The following is a 21,140-nucleotide window of genomic DNA, read 5'->3' as shown; positions in this document are numbered from 1 at the left end:
CCCTGAACTGACCTCCACTTCTGGGAACAACACAGTTGGGATCATCACAGGGTGGGATTGAAAGCTTCTGTCTAATTACTTCAATGAATTGATTTTCATGGAATTGACCTAGTGCCCCCAAAGAGGGTGGGGATTGTTTCTAGATGGGGTCTTCCTTGCCAGGGGAGTAAATGGGGTGGGGAATGGGAGAGACTCTTCTCACCAAGAGGTAGTCTGTGTAGACCTGAGCCCTTGGTGGGCAGTGCCAGGATCCCTAGGTTTTCTCTGGCTTCCTAACAAGATGGGCATGACCAGCCCAGAGGGGAGCTGGACCCTTTGGGACAGAGCAGCCCCCAAAACCTGGTCAGGGCCCCCACTGCTCCTCCTTTTTGCAGGATCTCTGGAAGTCTAGCACCACCTGACACATTTCAAAGACCAAGCCTGGTGGGACAGCGTGAGCTCAAGACCATTCATCAGCTTCTGCATTCCCATGAAAAGAGCAGTCACGCAGAGGGACCTCCAGGGCACTCCCCTAAACGAAAAAAGGCTAGTCACAAAGGGCAAACACTGGTTCCAGGTACATGAAGTATCTAAAGCCCTTAAAATCACAGAAACAGAAAGTAGAGAAGTCGTTATCAGGGGCTGGGGGAGGGGAGGGGCATTAAGGGCTAATGAGTACAGAGTTTTATTGTTGCAGGGTGGCAAAGTTCTCCAGCTCTTGCACAACAAGGAAGGTACTTAATGCTCTGCACTGTGCACTTAAAAATGGCTAAGATGGGGAGGCGCCTGCGTGGCTCAGTAGAGCCTAGGACTCTTGATTTCTGCTCAGGTCCTAATATCATAGTTTGTGAGTTTGATCCCGGGATCCTGGAGTTCAAACCCCACTGGTAGTGCAGAGCCTGCTTGGGATTCTCTCTCCCTCTCAAAAATAAATAAACTTTAAAAAAATCGGTAAGATGGTAAAATTCTGTGATGTTGGTGTGTTGTTGTTTTTTTAACAATCCATAATCAGGGCACCTGGGTGGCTCAGCTGGTTAAGCTCAGACTTCCGCTCAGGTCATGATCTCTCACTTCATGGGTTCTAGCCTCTGTGCTGACAGCTGGGAGCCTGGAGTCTGCTTCTGTGTCTCCCTCTCTCTCTCTGCCCTTCCCCTGCTCACGCTCTGTGTCTCTTTCAAAACTGAAAAGGCATTACAAAAATAAAATAAATAAAAACCATAATAAAATAATAGTCTTTTTCAGAGTCCGGCTCCTGTAGTAGGAAGCTTCCGGATACTATCATCACGCACAAAAAGGGTTTCGTTTATAAGCTGTTGGAAAGCATAGAAGTTGCAGCATTTCAATGTTAGCCGGGCTCTAAGAAGGAACACTTTAGCCTGGCAAGCAGCGTGTTCCCCAGGTCTGGTTGGAGGGTCCCCCAGGAGGGGTGTGAGGAGTTGCTAGAGGGTGGGGGTGGGAGAAGGAAACCGGCGTCTTCTCGGTTTCCTCAGTCTCGGGAAGGGGTCTCAGGTGCTCAGGGTGGCGGACACCAGCCGGAGAAGCACCACCTGCTGGGCGCCGTCCCCGCACCGGACGAGAGTTCAGCGTCTTCAGGCTCCATGACGTCGGTCCCAGGGACGGGAGCACCCCGCACTATGACCCTCTCCGGGGGAACCCTCGGGGGCGCCGCAGCCCCAGGCCCAGCTTCCGCTCTCGAGTCCTGCCCTTCGTGTCCCCAGGAGGGGGCGGCCGGGGGTGGGGGGGGGGAGGCGTGCCTGTCCCTCGTCTGCACCCCGCGACCTGGCACCAGCCCCAACTCTCCCCTCCACCCTCACCGCCTCTGAGGGCCCGCCCCTGCTTTCTCTCCGCGCGGCCCTCCTCCCGCCCTGGGCCGGCTGCTGCGGGGCTCTCGGCCACTTTCCGGAGCCATGGTGCCCACGACGCGCCCGGAGCCGGAGCCGAGGTGCCTGCGCATCCGCGCGGGAGGGGGGGCGGGGGGCCCGAGGCCGGGCGGGCCGCGGGGAGGGGGGGGGGAGCGGGGGAGGGGGGAGGGGGGAGGTGGGAGGTGGGAGGGAGGTGGGCTCCTCGCCTTCCCCGAGGAGGGCTCGGCGGCGAGGGGCCGATGGCAGGGCTTGGGGAGGAGGCTGGTAGCCACGGATCCGCCCCGTCCACGCTCGCTTTTGTTCCCCACCCCGTGCGCTGTCGGGTCCCCTTAACTGAGCCCTCGGGATGGCCGGTGGTTGCCCCAAACAAGACTTATGATTTTGCCTACATTTGAGCCCCCTGGGCTGTCACCGTTGAATGCTTTTCTGTCCTCCTGATGACTGCCTGACCTGCGGGGCTGGGAGTGCGTCCTCCCCAGGCTAGGCTCTGGAAGCTTCTCTGGCCATCTCTTTCTGTGGGCTTGAACTTCCCGGGTGCAGGGCAGATTCCCCAGACCATTGGGAGCTTTGCTTGTACGGCTGAACCCACATCCCCCTCGAGCTATACCCCGAGAACAAGTACAGGTTGCTGGAGAGTGTCACTATAGTTCTGGAGTGAAAGCTCTCGTTTTCTCTCTCTCCTTGCCCTGCTGGGGTCTCCAGAGGGGCTGGGAGATGGTCAGAGGGGAGTGTGGGTAAAGGAGAGAGTGAGGGAGGGGGAGTTTTGGTTACCTTTTGTCCGACTTTTTTTTTTTTTTTTTTAATATTTTTTGAGAGAGAGAGAGAGAACGAACAAGCAGGGGAGGGGCAGAGAGAGAGAGAGAGAGAGAGAGAGATGGAGACAGAATCCGAAGCAGGCTTAGCGCTGTCAGTGAAAGCCCCACATAGGGGTCCAACCCATGAACCTTGAGATCATGACCTGAGCCAAAGTCAGCGGCTCAACCACTGAGCCACCTAGGCACCCCCTCTGCTCCAGAGAAAAGTTCACAAGGCGAGGGTGTAGGTTGGGTGGGTCCCTGATTCAATATAACACACAGTTTAGCAAAGGCTCATTAATTTACACACACTATGATGGGTAATCATGTGAGCAGTGGAGCTTACTTGGGAAATCAATTCCTTTCTTCTTCAGACCTGCTGGAGGTCTCTGCTTCCTTCAGCTATTTGCCCACTACTGTCTTTTTTAAAAAAATTAATGTTCCAAAAAATGTCACTTCATTGGCTTGGGATACAGTGTGAAGTTACTTCTCTTTTTTTTAATTCAAAGTGGCATCACTTCAGTCACTCTCTTCATTTTTAAAAACTGTTTTTCTTCCTTTCCTCACCCCTCTACCCCATGATCTTTCATTTAACACCACTTATTAAGCCTATACTATTAAGCCAGGCACAATATCAGGGACTAGGGACACAGGACAAGACAGGCATGGTCTCTGCTCTTACAGAGTTTCATACCAAGGGTGGTAGAGAGAATTTCAAAGTTAGATGAAGTAAATACTATCAGCTGGTGCTTATCGAATGCCTTCTCTGGGTCATAGATGCGATGGTGAACAAGATAAAGCAGGTCTTCCTTCTCATGGGACTTACCTCTTAGCCATGGGGAGACAAAAGAAAGCAATAAGCAAGTAAATGCACAATGTGAAAGGTGGTTGCAGTGGTTGCTGGGGGCGTACAGAACAGGCATGTGGGGGACGCAGAATGCTGTTGGGATGCAGTAGGAGGATTGCTGTTAAATGTAGGATGACTGAAGAAGGCCATCTGTCCCACAGGGCCAATGCAGTAAAGATCTAAAGGAGGTGAATGCACCTTGCACGAGTCCGGGGGAAGAGTGTTCTAGCTCAGGTGAACGACCAGCACCAAGGCCCAAGGTTGCACATTTGGGGAACAGCAGGGAGGTCCATGTGACTACAGGAGACAAAACAATGTGGAGAGGGGTGGGAGAGGAGATCAGAGAGACAGCTAGAATCCAGATGGGTAGGGTCTTGTCGACTACTGTAAAGGCTTTGCTTGTTATTTCAAGTCAGGGGGAAGCCACGGGGGGACTTTGGACTGATGAATGACATTATCTGTCTCCTGTTTGTGCAGGAGCACACTGACTGTCTACAGACCATAGCCTCTAGAAGGGTAGAAGCAGGGGGAATCAGTGATTCTGTTATTGCAGAAGTCCAGAGAAGAGTTGATGATCAGTTCAGTCTGGAAAAACCATGAAAGGCTTGACCCCAGCTGACACTTCAGCTAAGTGGGGCTCAAACTGTGAGATCATGACCTGAGCCAAAGTTGGACACTCAACCAAATGAGCCATCCAGGTGCCGCTCATTTTTAAATTTTGTAATTACTTCTCTTAATTTATGGATCAAAAAGAAATGATTGAAATTAGAACATATTTAAAACTGACTAAAAAAAGGAGTGGGGAGAACAACTCTATGCGGATGTCCATTCTTCTAAAACTAAGCTGCAGGGACGCCTGGGTAGCTCCGTGGGTTGGGCGTCCGACTCTTGACCTCAGCTCAGGTCATGATCTCGCAGTCTGTGAGATCGAGTCCCATGTTGGGATTCTCTCTCTCCTCTGTCTCTGCCCCCTTGTGATTTGTGCATGTGCTCTCTCTCTGTCTCTCTCTCAAAATAAATAAATACTTAATAAAAAAATAAAAGTAAGCTACAAATTCAATGCAACGACACTCTAGATTTCAACAGGGTTTCCTGAAGACAATGACAACTGATTTTCAAAGTTCTACAGGGGATTAAAAAGCCAAGAATACCGTGACAGTTTTGAACAATAGCAAGGTGTTGGAACCTGCTCCATTACATAATGAAGCCTCATTTTAGAGTTATATTTTTAGTAGAATAACATTAAGTCATCTTGGTTTTAGTAATTAAGGCTTTCTGGTTCAGGAATAGATTGAGTGTCCAGTGGACAAAACAGACAACCTAGGGAAAGACTCATGGAAACATGGGCCCCTGGTATCTGACAGAATCATTTGGAAAAGGGACTGTTCAAGAAATAGTTCTGGGAGGGGAGCCTGGGTGACTCAGTCGGCTGAGCGTCTGACTTCGGTTCAGGGCATGATCTCGCAGTTTGTGGGTTTGAGCCCTGCATCGGGCTCTGTGCTGACAGCTCAGAGCCTGGAGCCTGCTTCAAGTTCTGTGTCTCCCTCTCTCTCTCTCTCTCTCTGCCCCTCACCCACTTATGTTCTCTGTCTCTCTAGCTCAAAAATGAATAAACATGAAAAAAAAAAAGAAATAGTGCTGGGAAACTTGGCTCTTCCAGTGGTTTCTGATTCAGTTAGGAATGCTAATCTTTTTTTTTTTTTTTTAGCGTTTATTTATTCTTGAGACAGAGAGAGACAGAGCATGAACGGGGAGGGTCAGAGAGAGGGAGACACAGAATCCGAAACAGGCTCCAGGCTCTGAGCTGTCCGCACAGAGCCTGACGTGGGGCTCGAACTCACGGACCGCGAGATCATGACCTGAGCCGAAGTCGGCCGCCCAACCGACTGAGCCACCCAGGCGCCCCGGAATGCTAATCTTTAACCAATGGTGGCTTAACACCAGTGCTTTTCAAACTTGAATGCTCATGAGAATCACCTGGAACTTGTCAAATGAAGAATTCTCATTCAGCAAGTCTGGCGTGGGGCTGAGATGTTGTATTTCTAACATGATCTCAGTTATTGGCAATATCGCTTGTTCGTGAACCATGCTCTGAGTAGCAGCAGCTGAAATCATTAGAATATCAGCTGTTTACTTAGCAAAAGGGCAATCTCAAGGATGTTTTGGTAGCCCAGTGATGTCATCGGGGATCCTTTTATCTTTCTGCTCTGGGGTCCTTTAACAACATTTGTTCTCTTATTTGTTACCTCATTGCCTCATGATATCTGCTGCCATTCCAGATGTCACATTTAAATGTCAAATAAGAAGAAGGGGGAGCCTAGGTGGCTCAGTTGGTTAAGCATCAGTCCGACTTCAGCTCAGGTCATGATCTCACTGTTCCCGAGTTCAAGCTCTGCTGACAGCTCAGAGCCTGGACCGTATTTGAGATTCAGTGTCTCTCTCTGTCTCTGCCCCTCCCCCATTCATGCTCTGTCTTTCTGACAAATAAATAAGCTTTAAAAAAACTTAAAAAAAAATAAAAAGAAAAAATAAAAAGAAGAAGGGGGAGGAGGTGAGAACAGGAGCTCTCTACTTGAGTCTGCCTCTATCATCAAGAAAACAATAACATTCCCAAAAGACCCAGGCAAATATTCCCTCAATTGTCATCAGGTTGAACTGGGTCACATGGCCACCCCTGGTCGAAAGGAAGCTGGGAGAGAGAACGTATTAATATCCTGTTGCTGCTGTAACAAATTGCCACAAAGTTAGTTGCTAAAAACCCACCAAGCTCTTATTTTACAGTCTGGAGATCAGAAGTCCTAAAATCAGTGTTGGGCAGGATTCTTCTGGAGGAGGCTGTGTAGCAGAAGCCATTTCCTTGCCTTTCCCAGCTTCTAGAAGCTGCCTGCATTGCCTTTGGCTGGTGGCTCCTTATTCCATTTTTAAAACCAATCGTGTAGCATTTTCAAATCTTTCTCACTCTCTGACTTCTGCTTTTGTCCTCACATCTCTTTTTTCTTACTCTGACTTTCCTATCTTCCTCTTGGAAGGACCTCTTTTAGTGTGATTATAATGGATCCACCTGGATGATCCTCTAGGATCCTCTTATCTCTCCGTCTCAAGAGCCTTAATCACATTGGCAACGTCCCTTTTGCCATGTAAAATAACACAATCACAGATTCCAGGGATTAGCACATGGACATCTGGTGGGGGGGGGCATTATTCTGTCTATCACAGTTTCCCCCAGCATGTATAATGGGTGATGAATACAGAGAAGGGGGTTGTTGGTTTAGTCAGTCAACAGTGTTGAATATCTTTTTTTAAAGTGTTTATTTATTTTGAGAGAGAGAGAGAGAACAAGAGCAAGCGAGCAATGGAGGGGCAGAGAGAGAGAGAGAGAGAGAGAGAGAGGGAGAGAAGAGAATCCCAAGCAGGCTCTGTGCTGTCCTCGCAGAACCCCATGTGGGGCTCGATCCCACAAACCGTGAGATCATGACCTGAGCTGAGATCAAGAGTTGGACACAACCGATTGAGCTACCCAGGTGCCCCTACAGTGCTGGGCATCTTACCAGTGTGGATTTATTTCAGAGACAAGAGCACAGAGAAGATTGTGGGAAACAGGATTTCCTATCCCAATCTAGCCTGAGTTGAGTTCAGTAGGCCACATCCTTTGGGAAAAGCCAAAAAGAAGGCATTTTTCTTGCTGCTCCTCTATCCACTCTTGCATGGGTTGAACACTGATGTGTTGCTTTTTGTCCCAGCAGAACCAACCAGAGCCTGTGTCAGGAGAGGAAACTGGAGCCAGAATGCTCCATGCCGGAACTGAGGCTTCTCCTCTTAGGCAAAAGTGGTGCAGGAAAAAGTGCCACAGGAAACACTATTCTGGGCAAAGCTGCATTCGTGTCCAAATTCAGTGACCAGATGGTGACTAAAACATGCCAGAGAGAGAGTGGGTTCACAAAAGAGAGAAGGGTTGTGGTCATTGACACCCCTGACCTTTTCTCCTCAAAGTCTTGTGCCAAAGACAAGCAACATAACATTGAACACTGCTTCGAGCTCTCTGCTCCCAGCCTCCACGTCCTGCTTCTGGTAATCCCCATCAGCTTTTATAAGGTCGAGGACATAGAGACAGTCAAGGGGATCCAGGAGGTGTTTGGAGCTAACTCCAGGAGGCACATCATTATTGTCTTCACTCGGAAGGATGATTTGGAGAATGACTCACTGAAAGATTGCATTGAAGATGAGAACTCCCTTAGGGAGTTGGTTGAAAACTGTGGAGGCCGATACTGCGCTTTTAACAACAAGGCAAGTGAGGATGAGCGGGATGTCCAGGTGAGGGAGCTCCTCTGCATGGTCCAGCGTTTGGTGGATGAAAACGGAGGACCATATATCGTGAATCTCAGGAATGAAGGCAGTGGATTCCTGGTAAGAAATGCTGAAGGTCCTCAAGGATCTTTGTGGTGAGAGCTAGTGGGTTGAAGACAAGCACGGATAAGTGACCTGTCACATTGTGTGGTGGAACCTAGGCTTTGTTTAGGAGGTGTTTATCTATGATCTGGAAAGTTGAGGCACCAGATGGTAGGTTGCTTTGAGGATTACCCTTTGGACTTTGAAATTTATTGGCAAATTAATGGATACAGTTAAGTCTTTACTTAAGTTTTTCCCTCGCAGTATTGGACACACAAATAGACCCTTTCTTCCCTTGGCTTCAATACAGCTATACTCTTTTTGTTTTTTTTCCTCCTACTCTTTCTGGCTCCTCTGGAGATTGTTGAGTTCTCTTCACATGGCCTCTAAAAGTTGAAATCTTCAGGGTGTGGTTCTAGGCTTTCCTCAATTCTCTGCCCTCCAGCTTTGAGCTCCGTTGATCGCTAATGGTTTCCAGATTTGTCACTCCTGTCCAGGCCTCTCCTCTGAATCCTGCTCCCTTATCCAGTTGCCGTCTGATGTCTCCACTTGGCTCTCCTACAGGATCTCAGGCTTCACAAGGTTACACTTTTGGTTTTCCCTCTGAGATGTATGAGACTTCAGTTTTCTCTCAACTGGGTAAATGGTGGTGATGCTCCTGATGCTCCTTGAACCTAAACCCAGAGGTCGGCTTTGCTACTACTAGCTGGCAGCTGATATTTGAGAAGTCCTTAGGTCTTGTGTGATCGGTGTGCCTGGAATCCATGCATTTCTCTCCATCTCCACTGCCCCCGCTCTGCTCCAAGCCAGCCTCTGTTCTTGCCTGTACTGTTTTACAAACAACCTTCCCCTCATTCGTTCTTGTGCCTTACCCCTCAATCCATTTTCTACACGACAGCCAGAGTGGTATTTTATTTAATTTCTAGACTTGAGTGGAAAATATATTTGTAATGAAGGAAGATACAAAAATCCAGGCTTTTGTTTTTGAGGACCTCACGCTTCTGTTCGAGTGACTCATGCATAAGACACGAAGCAGTTCCTGATTGAGCATAAGTAAGTGAATGTTGGTACAGAGGAGTCTTTAAATGCAAGTGTCCATGGATGTAAAGCAAAGCAAAAATCCAACGTGGGGGCAGCTTTGGTCAGAGTGAATCTTCTGAGAACTGGTGAGTGTTAAACCCAAACAGGATGGAAATGAGAAGGAAGGCAATATTTACTGAGCACCTGCTAAGTCCCGGACCCCCAGACTGATCAAATCTTCACACCTATTCAATGTACAACGAGGACCCTGAGGCTCAGGAGAACTTGTCACTCTCTTATCTCCTAGCCCTGACCTCCCTCTCTCTCTCCTTTATAGCCTCTGTCTCTCCCCTGAAGGCTGTATGGAACAGGGATGCCAGCAGAGAGGATAAGGGGCACAGAATGAACTGTCCGCAGTGTACCCAGAACACAACCCCCTGCAGTGACTGTACGTTGATCTTCAGATCAAGTTTGGAATCCCTGACCTGAGCTGGCCCCTCACCCTCTAACTTGCTCTTTATGTGTTGGTCCCACCGGCCTTCCCTGTGGGGTCCTTGACTTATACTCATGTGTGCTCTAGAGCTTTGAACTTGGAATTTTCTCCACCTGGACACTTCCCCTCTCCCATCCCACCCCATTCCAGGTCTGCCTCTGCTAGAGCTCCTTTGCTCAGAGAGTCTTCCCTGTGGGCCCCTGGGATGAGCTCCTACAGCCCCCCTTCCCTCAGGGCGCTTCTCCTCCTCATGGCCATCAGTCAGTCAAGTGGTTGCTCTGTATGTGCTTTCAATGGCTGCCTCCCCACAGACTCCCTGAGGGACAGAACTCCTATCCTTTTTGTTGACCACAGTATCTTATTTTTCTGTCTTGTGTAAAAAGGGATAATACTATGTATCTCAGGGTTTAATGAAATGCTGACAAAGTTATTTGCAAATACTTGAAATGCAAGCATTCAGTAATTATTAGCTGCCATTATTATTACTATTATTTAATTTTTTAATGTTTATTCTTGAGAGAGAGAGAGCACAAACAGGGAAGGGGCAGAGAGAGGTGGAGACAGAATCTGAAGCTGTCAGCACAGAGCCTGACATGGGCCTCAAACCCATGAACCATGAGATTATGACCTGAGCCTAAGTCAGACGCCCAACTGACTGAGTCACCCAGGCGCTCCATAGTTGCCATTATTATTACTGTTATTATTATCATGGATGTGTGTAAGTTTCACATAAGTTATGGAGACATTAAGGACTTTAACAACCCAGAGACTGAGCAAGATTCCCACTTTTAGGACCCTGTTACCAAGAAAGGAAAACATTTGCACATATAAAGATGTATATATAAGGATATTTATCATTGCATCTTTTCAAATAGTAAATCCAGAAATAAGCTTATGATCTATCAATAAAGGAATCATTTGGCTCGGTCAGTAGAGCATATGACTCCTCATCTCGAGATTGTTAAGTTCAAGCCCCATGTTGGGTGTAGAGATTACTTAAAATAAAATCTTTAAAAAAATACAGGAATCGTTACATTAGTATGGAATTTTCCATATCCATGCTGTGGAGTAAATAGCATCTTCTAGAAAAATTGGGTTGATCGATATGTACTGATTTGTACAGATGTACAGGATATAGTATTAAGCAGATTGAAACCTAGCCAAGTTCTCCCGATGTGTTCATATATGCTTGTGTGTGTGTTCGTATAAACTTAGAAAAACATAGAAGGATGTATGTGAATTAGCTATTGTTCCTTTGGTAGTGGATTGGGAATTTAAAAATTAGTAATTTTTAGGGGCATCTGGGTGGGTTAGTTGGCTCACGTCATGATCTCATGGATTGTGGAATCTGAGCCCCCCATCATGCTCTGTGCTCACAGCTCGGAGCCTGGAGCCTGCATAGGATTCTGTGTCTCCCTTTCTCTCTGCCCCTCCCCTGCTTGTGCTCTGTCTCTCTCAAGAATAAATAAACATTAAAAACATTATTAATTTTTAGATCATACACATTTGCATTGTAAAAATGTTTTCCATTTAAAGAACATGAAGGACCTTGAGTTGTGCCAGGTAAGAAGAAAGAAGTGTGATAATCAGAGCTGAATGGAGAAGACCCAGGGAGGGAGATGGTGGAAGGTATCAATGGTTTGGGGTAAGGCCAGGTAAGAAAGCAGAGGGAAAATTTCCTTGGCTAGCATGGAAATTTAACAAAGATAAGGTTAAAATAAAGTATTGGGAGTTTCTAAGAATAGCAGATTCATCCACATTGTGTATCGTTGTTTTCACCTTCTCTTTTGATTTCATGACAATTTAAGTTTGGGGTGCGACTGTATGGCTTGGCCAGGCAGGGGAAGGGAATACCAACTGTGTGTTTGGCCTTCCATCCTCTGTTGTCTCCATTTGCCCACCTGGATGGAGAAGGTTCCAAATTTTCCTGGCTCTCACGTCAGAAGAAGGATCATCTCTGTACCGGGGGTGTGGTGCAGGGAGAAGGCACCGGAGATGTGTGGGGAGCGTGATTCCCAATCTCCTCCCTTCCCCTGGTCCCTCAGATGCACATCACAAACATCACTGGGCTAGTTTCTTCTTCTGGGGAATCCAGAAGCTGTCTTTAAGCCTCTGGATTTTCTCCAGGAACAGAAAAAACTCTGGAAGACTTTGGAAGGGATTGCTATTACCACTGGGGACCGGGGAGAAGGAAAGTTAGAGCTTCAGGACAAATACCTTGGTTAGATGGCATTTATGGGACTCACCTGAGTGAGAACAAGACCCATCTTCATATTTCTGGGAAGCCTGTTGTGGTGGCAACAATGGGGTTTCAGGATCGACTGTCATTATGGATGGGTCTACAGAAGCCAACAAGGAATAGGACCATGGCCTGAATTTGACCACATCCCAATCATCAAATTACTCTGAATTATACACTTATGTCTCCATTTCTTTGCTTTGTGAAAAGATGAGATTTTGGGTCTCTGAGCATCATTTCCCACTTTATTTTCTAGGATCATGTGAATGAAGCCACATCTCAGAAGGGGGACAATCCACATGGTAAGATGATCCTTAAAAATGTTAAGCTCAGGGGTGCCTGGGTGGTTGATTGGGCATCCAGCTCTTTATTTTGACTCAGATCATGATCTCACAGCTTGTGAGTTCAAACCCTGCATCTGGCTCTGTGGTGATAGTGTGGATCCTGCTTGGGATTCTTCCTCTCTCTGTGTCCCCCAACCCTGCTCGTGCTCTCTCAAAATGAATAAATAAATAAAAACTTAAAAATTAAAAAAAAGTTAAGCTCATATCTATATTCTTTTGAATGCATTAGGCATCAAAATGAAGTGGAAAAAATAGATAATTAGAAACAAAGATGCGCTTTAGGGACCTTGCTCAGGTTGGTGTCCACAACCTGTCCCCCAGGAAACTCCTAACACTTGGGAGTAGGTATGGCAGCAGCAAAGGTGGTGGACATGGAGTGGGCGTCCCTGGCTTTCTCTGAAATATTGTGGAGGTGGGCTTGTCTTTCGTGGCTTTTTTTTGTGACTCAGCCTTGTCTTCCTGGCCCTGGATCCAAGACTATACAATGTTGGCTCCTACTGGGAAAGCAGAAATTACCTTCTTGGGGAGCACTAATTTATAGGATTCCGTAATGGAGTTCAGTATCCATGTAATGATTGCCGTTAATGATTCATCCTGCACACTGCACAAATCAATATATATAGATCTACCTCGCTCTGTTTAGTAGATGCAGTTTTGTTCACGGTAAGGGCGTACACGCCTAATTCAACCATCCCTTCCTTCCTGCCTTTCTTCTTTCCTTCCTTTTTTTTATTATTTTTTTTACATCAGGCTTAAAAAATTTTTTTTAAGTTTACTTATTTATTTTGAGAGAGAGAGAGAGAGAGAGAGAAGAAGAGAGTAAGAGAGCACAGAAGGGGCAGAGAGAGGGAAAGAGAATCCCAAGCAGTCTCTGCACCATCAGCACAGAGCCCGATGTGGGGCTTGAACTCATGAACTGTGAGATCATGACCTGAGCCGAAGTTGTAAGCTTAACTGACTGAGCCACCCAGGTGCCCCCAACTATCCCTTTATTGATGGACTCTCACGTCATTTCTGGGCCAGCTCTGTGCAAGCACAGAATATTCAGCAGTGAATAAGGTAGGTGAGATCTCTGTCCCCAAAGAACTCCCCCAAATAATAACAATAAAAATAATAATAATAATTTTAATTAACTAGAATGTTTATAGCATTTTTATTTATTAAATAAAATAATTATTCTTTTATTATTATTTCAATTTTAATAATGATAATAATTGCAGTTGACATTATGTGCTGGAAAAATATATAGAAATAATTCAATCCTCCTAGTGTATAAATATAATTCTCATAACAACCATATATTCTTAACAACCTTAAAGTATATTCCTCATGACAGCCCTAGGAAGAGGGTGGTATTATCATTAGTCTCATTGACAGATGAGTAAACTTAGCCAGAAAGATGTGAGCTTAGGCAGAAGTAGGGATTTAAAATTCTCCGGATGCCCTTCTGTCAAGACCTGAAGGAACTTACCTGTTATGGCCCCAAATTTTGCCTCGTGGTGGTGAGGAAATAGCACACCACGGGTAGCCACAGGGTGGCTCAAAAAGTTGGAAGTGACCTTTTAAACGATGTAGCCTTGTATGAGGTGATTTGGAAGAAAGTAGGAGCTTTCCCAAAGCAACATAACAAGGACGTGGTGTCACTAGCATTTCAGTGGCTTTCTTTAAATGCCGCGTTCATTCCACCTCCCAGACTTGGTGGCTCTGACACCAAGTGACAATCCATACCCTTAGTGCCTAGGATGCCTCAAACTCTGAATATTCTCTGTATTGCTGACTCTGCCCTTTGCTCAGCATGGAGGTCTGGTGTTGACGTTGGATCAAGGAGAAGTGATGGGGACAGGGCACGTGTGCAGAGACAGTTTTGTGGCACAAGTTTCTACAGTCATGTATTGAGGCATAATGAATGTAGAGTGAAATGCACAGATCTTAAGTGTAGAGCTCAGTGACTTTATGTATCTACCCATAGTGACCCTCCTCTAGATAAAGATCTTGAGCATTTCTGTCACCTTACCTAAGTTCCTGCTGCCTCTCCCCAAAGGGAACTGCAACCCAGATTTCTATCCACATAGATTAAATTTTGTCTGTTCTTGAACTTCATATAGTGGAATCAGATAGCATGTGGTTTCGTGTCTGGCTTCTTTCATTTAGCATGTTTAGAAGATCCATGCGTGTTGCATATCAATAGTTCATTTATTCATTCATTCTTTTTTGTTTTGTTTTGTTTTTGTTTTTGGTTGCTGAGTAGTCTAACATTTTATGAATATACCACCAAGGGGCATTTTAAACTCAGATTCTCCCTTGTCCTGCCTCAGCCCATGGACTTCATGGACTTTGGTAGCAAATGAAAGGAAATCTAAGGACGAAGACTTGTAAAGGCCAAGTTTAACTGATTTTCATGTTTCTGGGAGGTCTTGAGCTTTTTACACATCTCCTAATTTATTCGTGGCCGCCTTTGTGGTTTTTACTTGAATGGGTGAGTGACTTCTGACCCGGGACTATAGTCCTGCTGTTCAGAGCATTACTGCCATTCTCTGTAAAAACTGGCAAGGAGGAGAAATCATAAAACCTGTCCACATCTCCATATTCGGCGTCAAGAAGAGACTCTGAATCTGCCCTTTTGTCCCACAGGGCCAGGGGAAAAGCAGCTGCAGGCCACAGGATGTGAACCGAGCCCTGAGTTGTTGGAACTGAGGATCCTGCTTGTGGGGAAGTGTGGAGCCGGAAAAAGTGCCGCCGGGAACAGCCTTCTGGGGAAGGGAGTCTTTGAGACCAAATTCAGTGAAAAGTCGGTAACCCAGATGTTTGCGTCTGTGAGCAGAATCTGGAGAGGGAGGAAAATTTGGGTCATTGATACTCCGGACATTGCATCTTCAAAGGACATTAAAGCTGAGCTTCAGAGACATGCCCCTCAAGGCCTCCATGCCTTCCTGCTGGTGACCCCGCTGGGCTCTTTCAGCAAGACGGATGAGGCTGTGCTGGACACCATCCGAAGCATTTTTGGAGAGAAATTCATTGAGTACATGATCGTCCTCCTCACCAGGAAGGAAGATCTAGGGGACCAGGATCTAGAGATGTTCTTGAAAAGCAATAATGAAGCTCTCTACCAGCTCATTAAGAAATGCAAAGACCGGTATAGCGCCTTCAACTACAGACTGACGGGGGCAGAGGAGCAGTGCCAGGTGGACGAGCTCCTACAAAAGATCGTGGACCTGGTGCTGCAGAACAGGGCCAAGCCATGCGTCATCAGCCAGGAAGGTACATATTGTGTAAAACACATTTTATATATGCTTTTGACAGCTAGATGTGACATGTGCAAGAGCTTTCTATTTTCTGAAGGGCGGAGAGAAGCTAAAAAGGACAGGTCCAGGCTCTTGACGAGCTTTTCTCTTTCTCCTTCCTTTCTCAAATGTTCCTAAGGTAATGAGCCTTCCCCCCGCACACTGTCCACACCTCGAACTCTTTAATTTTTCCTTCCTGATCCTTGTCCCATCTCTCCAAGGGGATGGTGAAGGACTTAAGGGAAGGAGTTGAGCTTTTTCTAATCTCCCGTTTCCCCCACAGTGTATCTGTGGTTTGGGGCTCAGGACTCAGCGGTGGTGATGAGATAGTTCTGAACCATTGGTTTGCTCTTCTCTTTCTCTTAAGCCCACTCCATCTCTTTCTCTTTCCCTGTCTTAACTTCTTGGTTCTTTTTTTAAAAAAGTTTATTTATTTATTTTGAGAGAGAGAGAGACAGACCAAGCAGGGGAGGGGCAGAGAGAGAGAGAGAGAGAGAGAGAGAGAGAGAGTTGAGAATCCCGAGCAGGCTCCACACTGTCAGTGTAGAGTCTGATGTAGGACTTGAACCCACAAATCCTGAGATCATAACTTAAGCTGAAATCAAGAGTTGGATGCTTAACCAAGTGAGCCACCTAGGCACCCCTCTTTTTTTTTAAGCTTAATAATTTATTTTTGAGGGAGGGAGAGAGAAGGAGAGAGAAGATCTAAAGTGGGCTCCATGCTGACAGCAGAGTCTGATGTGGGTCTTGAACCCATGAACCACAAGAGCATTACCTGAGCTGAAGTCAGATGCTCAACCGATTGAGCCACCCAGGTGCCCCAGCTAGATGGGTTTCTCAGTCCAGCCCCACTACCTGCTTTTTTAGCAGAAGTCCCCATGCACTCTGTGCTACATACTCTATTGCCCTGAACTGAGATTCTTCCAGGCCAGTATGAGTCATCCCATTCTGTCCCATGGCAAATGTCCTCACCTGGGAAGAATACAGACTCAAAAGAGCCCTTTCATATTTGCCATGGAGCCCCAGGTGCTGGGGAGCCTCCTGAAGAAGCATAGATATGCGGGAATGTCAGGAGAGGCTGTGTGGAGAAAGCCCAGTTTGAAATGGGCTTTAGAAAATGGGCAGAGTTTGGATGGCTGGCAGAAAGCTGGAGGACATCGCAGAGGGCACACTAGCTATCTGGAACAATGATAGAAATGGAGGGTTCATGCCTCTACATGAAGTGGGAGATCATGGAGGTTCTTGGGAGCCACCTTCCGAGGGTATGGGAGCAAGGACCGAAGCCTGTGACAAATGTGGGAATGTGGGAGGATTAATCTCTTTTTCATCCTTTACGCATAACTATGATATTGTGGGTTCAGGACGAGCAGTTCAATAATTTCCCCTGGGGGAACAGCACAGGGTAGGCTTCCCTCACTCTTTGTTTCTGGGTGGATATTGGTAACTTGGCCAGCGATGCATAATTGAGGAGAACTGTGGAAAAAGGCAGTGTGGAAGAGAAAGACCACAGGACAAGTGCAGAGTCACAAGGAGTCCCCACTAGCACACTCTGCAAGGGCTCTGTACATCTGTCATTCCATCTAGAAGGACATCTGTTCTCCGTCATCGCCCCACAGAACAGGGGAGGGTGTGTTCACTGTTATAACCTCTAAGTACTCTTTGACTCCTTGACGAAAGAAAGACACAGTTCAGTTTAATGTGGTTTTAATGAGACATGAATTGTAGCATGATCCGAATGAAGAAACTAGTAATCTGTTGATAATATATGTAGTTGCTTTTTCATGAAAAGTCAGTTCTATGGCATAAATTTTCAAATACATTGAGGAGATTTTGCTGCAGTTACAGCACTAGGTTGGCAACAGGAAGCCATAGTTGCAGCAGGAACAGAAGCCCAAGAGATGAGATGTATAGCCCGGATGTATCTGAGTAGGTGATGGGTCATACAGCCAGTAGCACCCACAGGAGTCAGAGGAGGTACCAGAAAGAGGGAGCAAGTTCAGAGATAAGGACAGTGGCCATGTCATGGGTGAGCACCGGGCAGAGATGGTGGTCCAAGTCGTGCTTGTGGGTTCACAGAGTGCTTGGCTGGAAGAAGCCGCCCCCCACCCCCATACTTGGGGATGGAGCTGCCGGGTGAGGGGGTGGCCACAGTGCTCTCTGAGCATCCTCTGCTGTGATGTCTGGCATCACTTTGAAAGTCGCACACAGATCTGCCCATGGTCATGAATTTTTCCTGCTTTCCTTTTGACAGACATGCTGAGCATTGTCCTCGTGGGGGGCAGCGGCACCGGGAAGAGCGCCACGGGGAACACCATCCTTGGGAGGCGTGACTTCCTCGACCAGCTCCGAGCACAGCTGATCACCGGGAAGAGCCAGAGCAGCAGGAGGATGTGGGAAGGGTGGAGGGTTGTGGTTGTGGACAGTCCCTTGCTCTGCCTGACGGCCAGCACTGAGAGGTGTCCATCTGGGCTGGAGGAGGAGGTCAAACACTGTTTGTCCTGCTGTGAGGGAGGGAACATAGTTCTGGTCCTGGTGTTCCAGCTGGGACGCTTCACTGAGGAGGACAAAAAGGCAGTGAAGAATCTAGAGACCATCTTTGGGGAGGAAGTTCTGAAGTACACGATTGTGCTGTTCACTCGGAAGGAAGACCTAGAAGGGGGGGACCTCAAAGTTTACCTCCAGGAGACAGATAACAAAGCTCTTAAGAACCTAACTAAGAGGTGTGAGGAGCGAGTGTGTGCTTTTAATAACAAAGAAACTGGCCAAGCCAGGGAAAACCAGGCAAGTCTTCTTTTGACAATGGCTGTTGATCTGATAAATAGCCACAGAGGGCATGGTTACCCCCATGAATGGGAGAATGTCAAAAAAATCATTAGAAATAACCAGGAAAAGGACAAGCCCAAAAGCTTACTGAAAAATTTAAAAGATATGGTATCATCGGTAGTTGATGGACGTGGGGTGTCTTTAAGTTAGAGACACCCTCAGTTGGGGATGGGTGTGAGGTAGGGCTGGTGGGAGGGGAGGAGGGTCCATGTCTTAGAGGGCTTGAAAGGCACATGCTGGCCACCTTGCAATGTTTCAGCTCTTAGTAGGTGAATAAATTGTCAGCCTGGGGCAGGGGATTAGAAAGGAGAAAGGAGAAATTAGGTGGGGAAATCTTGAAAGAGGCTCCTGAGATTGAGTGGCCATTGAGGGTCAGAATTAAATCACAAGAATCACCTCACCTGTGGACATAGAGTGGAGTCAGGACAGACACGGTGACCAAGGCCAGCCCGGGGTCAGAATACAGACAAATACCCACGAACCAGGGGATCCAGACACACGAGGGTAGAGTAATGAGCAGTGTCCAGCCAACTCCTGGTGTGGCAGAGTGGACAAGCTGGATCCCGTGGGCCTCTGGGTGCCCAGGGATGCTTGTCAGACATGCTGGTCTCCTGAGCTGCCTTGTCGCCATTGGGCAGAACTCAGGGCCAGCACATTCTTTTCTTCCTGGGGCAGATATTCTTTAGTGCTGTCTTCATTCCAAGCCTGAATGGAAAGTGGGCCCCAGTCTACTCTTCTTTATTGTTCCTTAGGAAATGACCATGAGTCTGTGAGGTTTCCAAAGATTTTATTGTTAACCATCACAATGAAAGACAGTAGAACAAAAATCCACAATGTGGTAAAACTGCCAACATGAGACAACATTGCAAAGTTCCAGAATTCTATGTAGAATTCTAGATTGCCTCCAGACAAGTTGAAAATTCCTTTGCACTTTTCTCTCTCTCTCTTTTTTGGATCCCCGTGGGTTAGGAATTAGGGTAAAGCTTAGAGGATTCAAATAATAGTCTTGAACACACTAGGGGCTTGTTGTGTCTCACGTCAGGAAGTCTGAGGGTAGGCAGTCTGAGGCTGGTGTGGAATGTGGCCTCCACACTTAAGGTTGCTTCTCCGTTCCAGGATGGTGGTGTTCCCTGACATTTGAGCAGGTTATGTTGAGGGGCGCCTGTACAGGCAATATTTGAGACGAGAACCATGGGGTTTTCTTCCAGGTAGGTGTAGTCAGATGCTGTCAGTATTAACTGTTTTATATATGCTTTGAGGATAGGATCTACATCATCCATATACTTTTATTTTTGGAAAGTTATCAGTTGCCTTCAAGATTAACCCACTTATCAGAGCATGGACCATCACCATCAATACTGTTGTACTCTGCATAACCCTGAAAATGACACATTCTGGAAAATGTATGTATAAGTATATTCAATTGAGTGAAATAATAAAGATGAATTATATTATAAATTCACGTCCTCCTGATTTCTATTTTTCTGACTCCGGGGCAGACCATGCCTCCATGAAGAGGCTATGCAGATGTTTAGACATCTTGACTCTGGTGAGGTTTTTGCATCTTGGGTGCATGAGGACCTTAGAGTGGGTGACAGCCATTTCATGAGGCCTCTGCCAGCTCAGGAATCTTCCACTCTGGGCATTTCACTAGAGCAAGGACAAATAAATTAGAACCAAGAGCATGGAAGGAATAAAGCCTAGAAGGCATTTTGTGCCTCTTCCCAGAGCCTCTCTTCTGTTTGAAGGCAGGCACAAACCCCAGTGTGCCACCCTAGGTTGAGCAGGTGACATTGGAGCTGCATGAGGTGGGGGATGGGTGGGCTAAGCAATGTGGCATCTTCTCCCAGGCAAGACCTAACATCGTCTCCACTTTCCTTTAGGACCACGCTTGAGACATGCGACAGTACTGCCATGTGGGTTCCTCCGAGAGGCACGTGCTGAGAATTAGGAGTGCCAGAGGCTTACAGGGCACAGGGGTGATGCCAAGGCTGTTAAAGACTAAACAGGCAGCAGTGCCTCGGTGATTCAGACGGTTAAGCATTTGACTCTTGTTTTTTGGCTCAGGTCATGACCTCGTGGTTTCCTGAGTTCAAGCCCTGCTTCTGGGATTCTCTCTCCCTCTCTCCCTCTCTCTGCCCCTCCCCTGCTTGCTCTGTCTCTGTCTCTCTCAAAATAAAGAAATAAATGTAAAACCCTTTCAAAAAAATAAAGAGGAAGCAGAACTGGTCTGAGAGAGCTTCCACACTGTGATGCAGGTCTGACACATGCAGGAGGAAACAGGGGAGGCGCTGCTTGGGTAGGGAGAGCTGCACATCTGAATAGTGGGTTCTAGGGCAAAGACTGACCCATAGTGATGATATCCTGCATTGGGCACTGGCAGCCTTTGGCTAGGGACTGGCTGGGAAGGGCATGGCTTTGGCTCAAAGCTGAAGTGGGTCCTGAAAGTGTCATAGTTGGAGGCTGCCAGCTAACTGCTGTCTTTGGAGCAGAATGGAAGTTTCCTCCCCTCTCCTCCCCTTCCTTCCTCTCCTCTTCTGTTCTTTTTTTTCTTTTAATTTTTTTTAATGTTTGTTATTTTTGTGTGTGAGAGAGAGACAGAGACAGAGAAAGACAGAGAGCAAGCACGGGAGGGGCAGAGAGAGAGAGAGAGAGAGAGAGAATCTGAAGCAGGCTCCAGGCTCTGAGCTGTCAGCACAGAGCCCGATGCGGGGCTCAAACTCATGAACCACGAGATCGTGACCTGACCTGAAGTCGGATGCTTAACCGACTGAGCCACCCAGGTGCCCCTATCCATTCATCTATTGATGGACACTTAGACTGTGTCCATATGTTGGCTATTATGAATAATGCTGTAATGAACATGGGGGTGCAGGTATCCATCAAGATCCTGATTTCATTTTCTTTGGATATACACCCAGATGTGGGATTGATGAATCATATGGTGATTCTATTTTTTTAATTTCTTCTTCTTCTTCTCCTCTTCCTCCTCCTCCTCCTCCTCCTCCTCCTCCTCCTCCTCCCCCTCCTCCTCCTCCTCCTCCTTCTTCTTCTTCTTCTTCTTCTTCTTCT

At 47.0% G+C, this 21,140-nt stretch overlaps 1 protein-coding gene across 2 annotated transcripts; it reads left to right on the top strand.

Annotated features, from left to right (window-relative positions):
• Positions 1 to 1,769: 1,769 nt before the first annotated feature.
• Positions 1,770 to 19,526, top strand: GIMAP8 (GTPase, IMAP family member 8). 2 transcript variants are annotated; one of them, XM_058723864.1, is made up of 5 exons: positions 1,770 to 1,921; positions 7,226 to 7,886; positions 11,877 to 11,922; positions 14,596 to 15,222; positions 17,497 to 19,526. In XM_058723864.1, exons 1-5 carry the CDS (start codon positions 1,887 to 1,889, stop codon positions 18,216 to 18,218), a joined length of 2,091 nt encoding a protein of 696 aa, XP_058579847.1. In that variant the 5' UTR covers positions 1,770 to 1,886; the 3' UTR covers positions 18,219 to 19,526. The 2 variants fall into 2 exon arrangements, with proteins under 2 accessions (XP_058579847.1, XP_058579846.1); XM_058723863.1 differs by having other exon boundaries at positions 1,779 to 1,921; positions 7,223 to 7,886.
• The last annotated feature ends 1,614 nt before the right edge of the window (positions 19,527 to 21,140 follow it).

This window comes from Neofelis nebulosa, chromosome 4 (assembly GCF_028018385.1).
Source record: "Neofelis nebulosa isolate mNeoNeb1 chromosome 4, mNeoNeb1.pri, whole genome shotgun sequence".
Classification (NCBI taxonomy): Eukaryota; Metazoa; Chordata; class Mammalia; order Carnivora; family Felidae; genus Neofelis; species Neofelis nebulosa.
The sequence above is the reverse complement of the archived record's forward strand: the minus strand, read 5'-3'. Positions and strand labels throughout refer to the sequence as shown.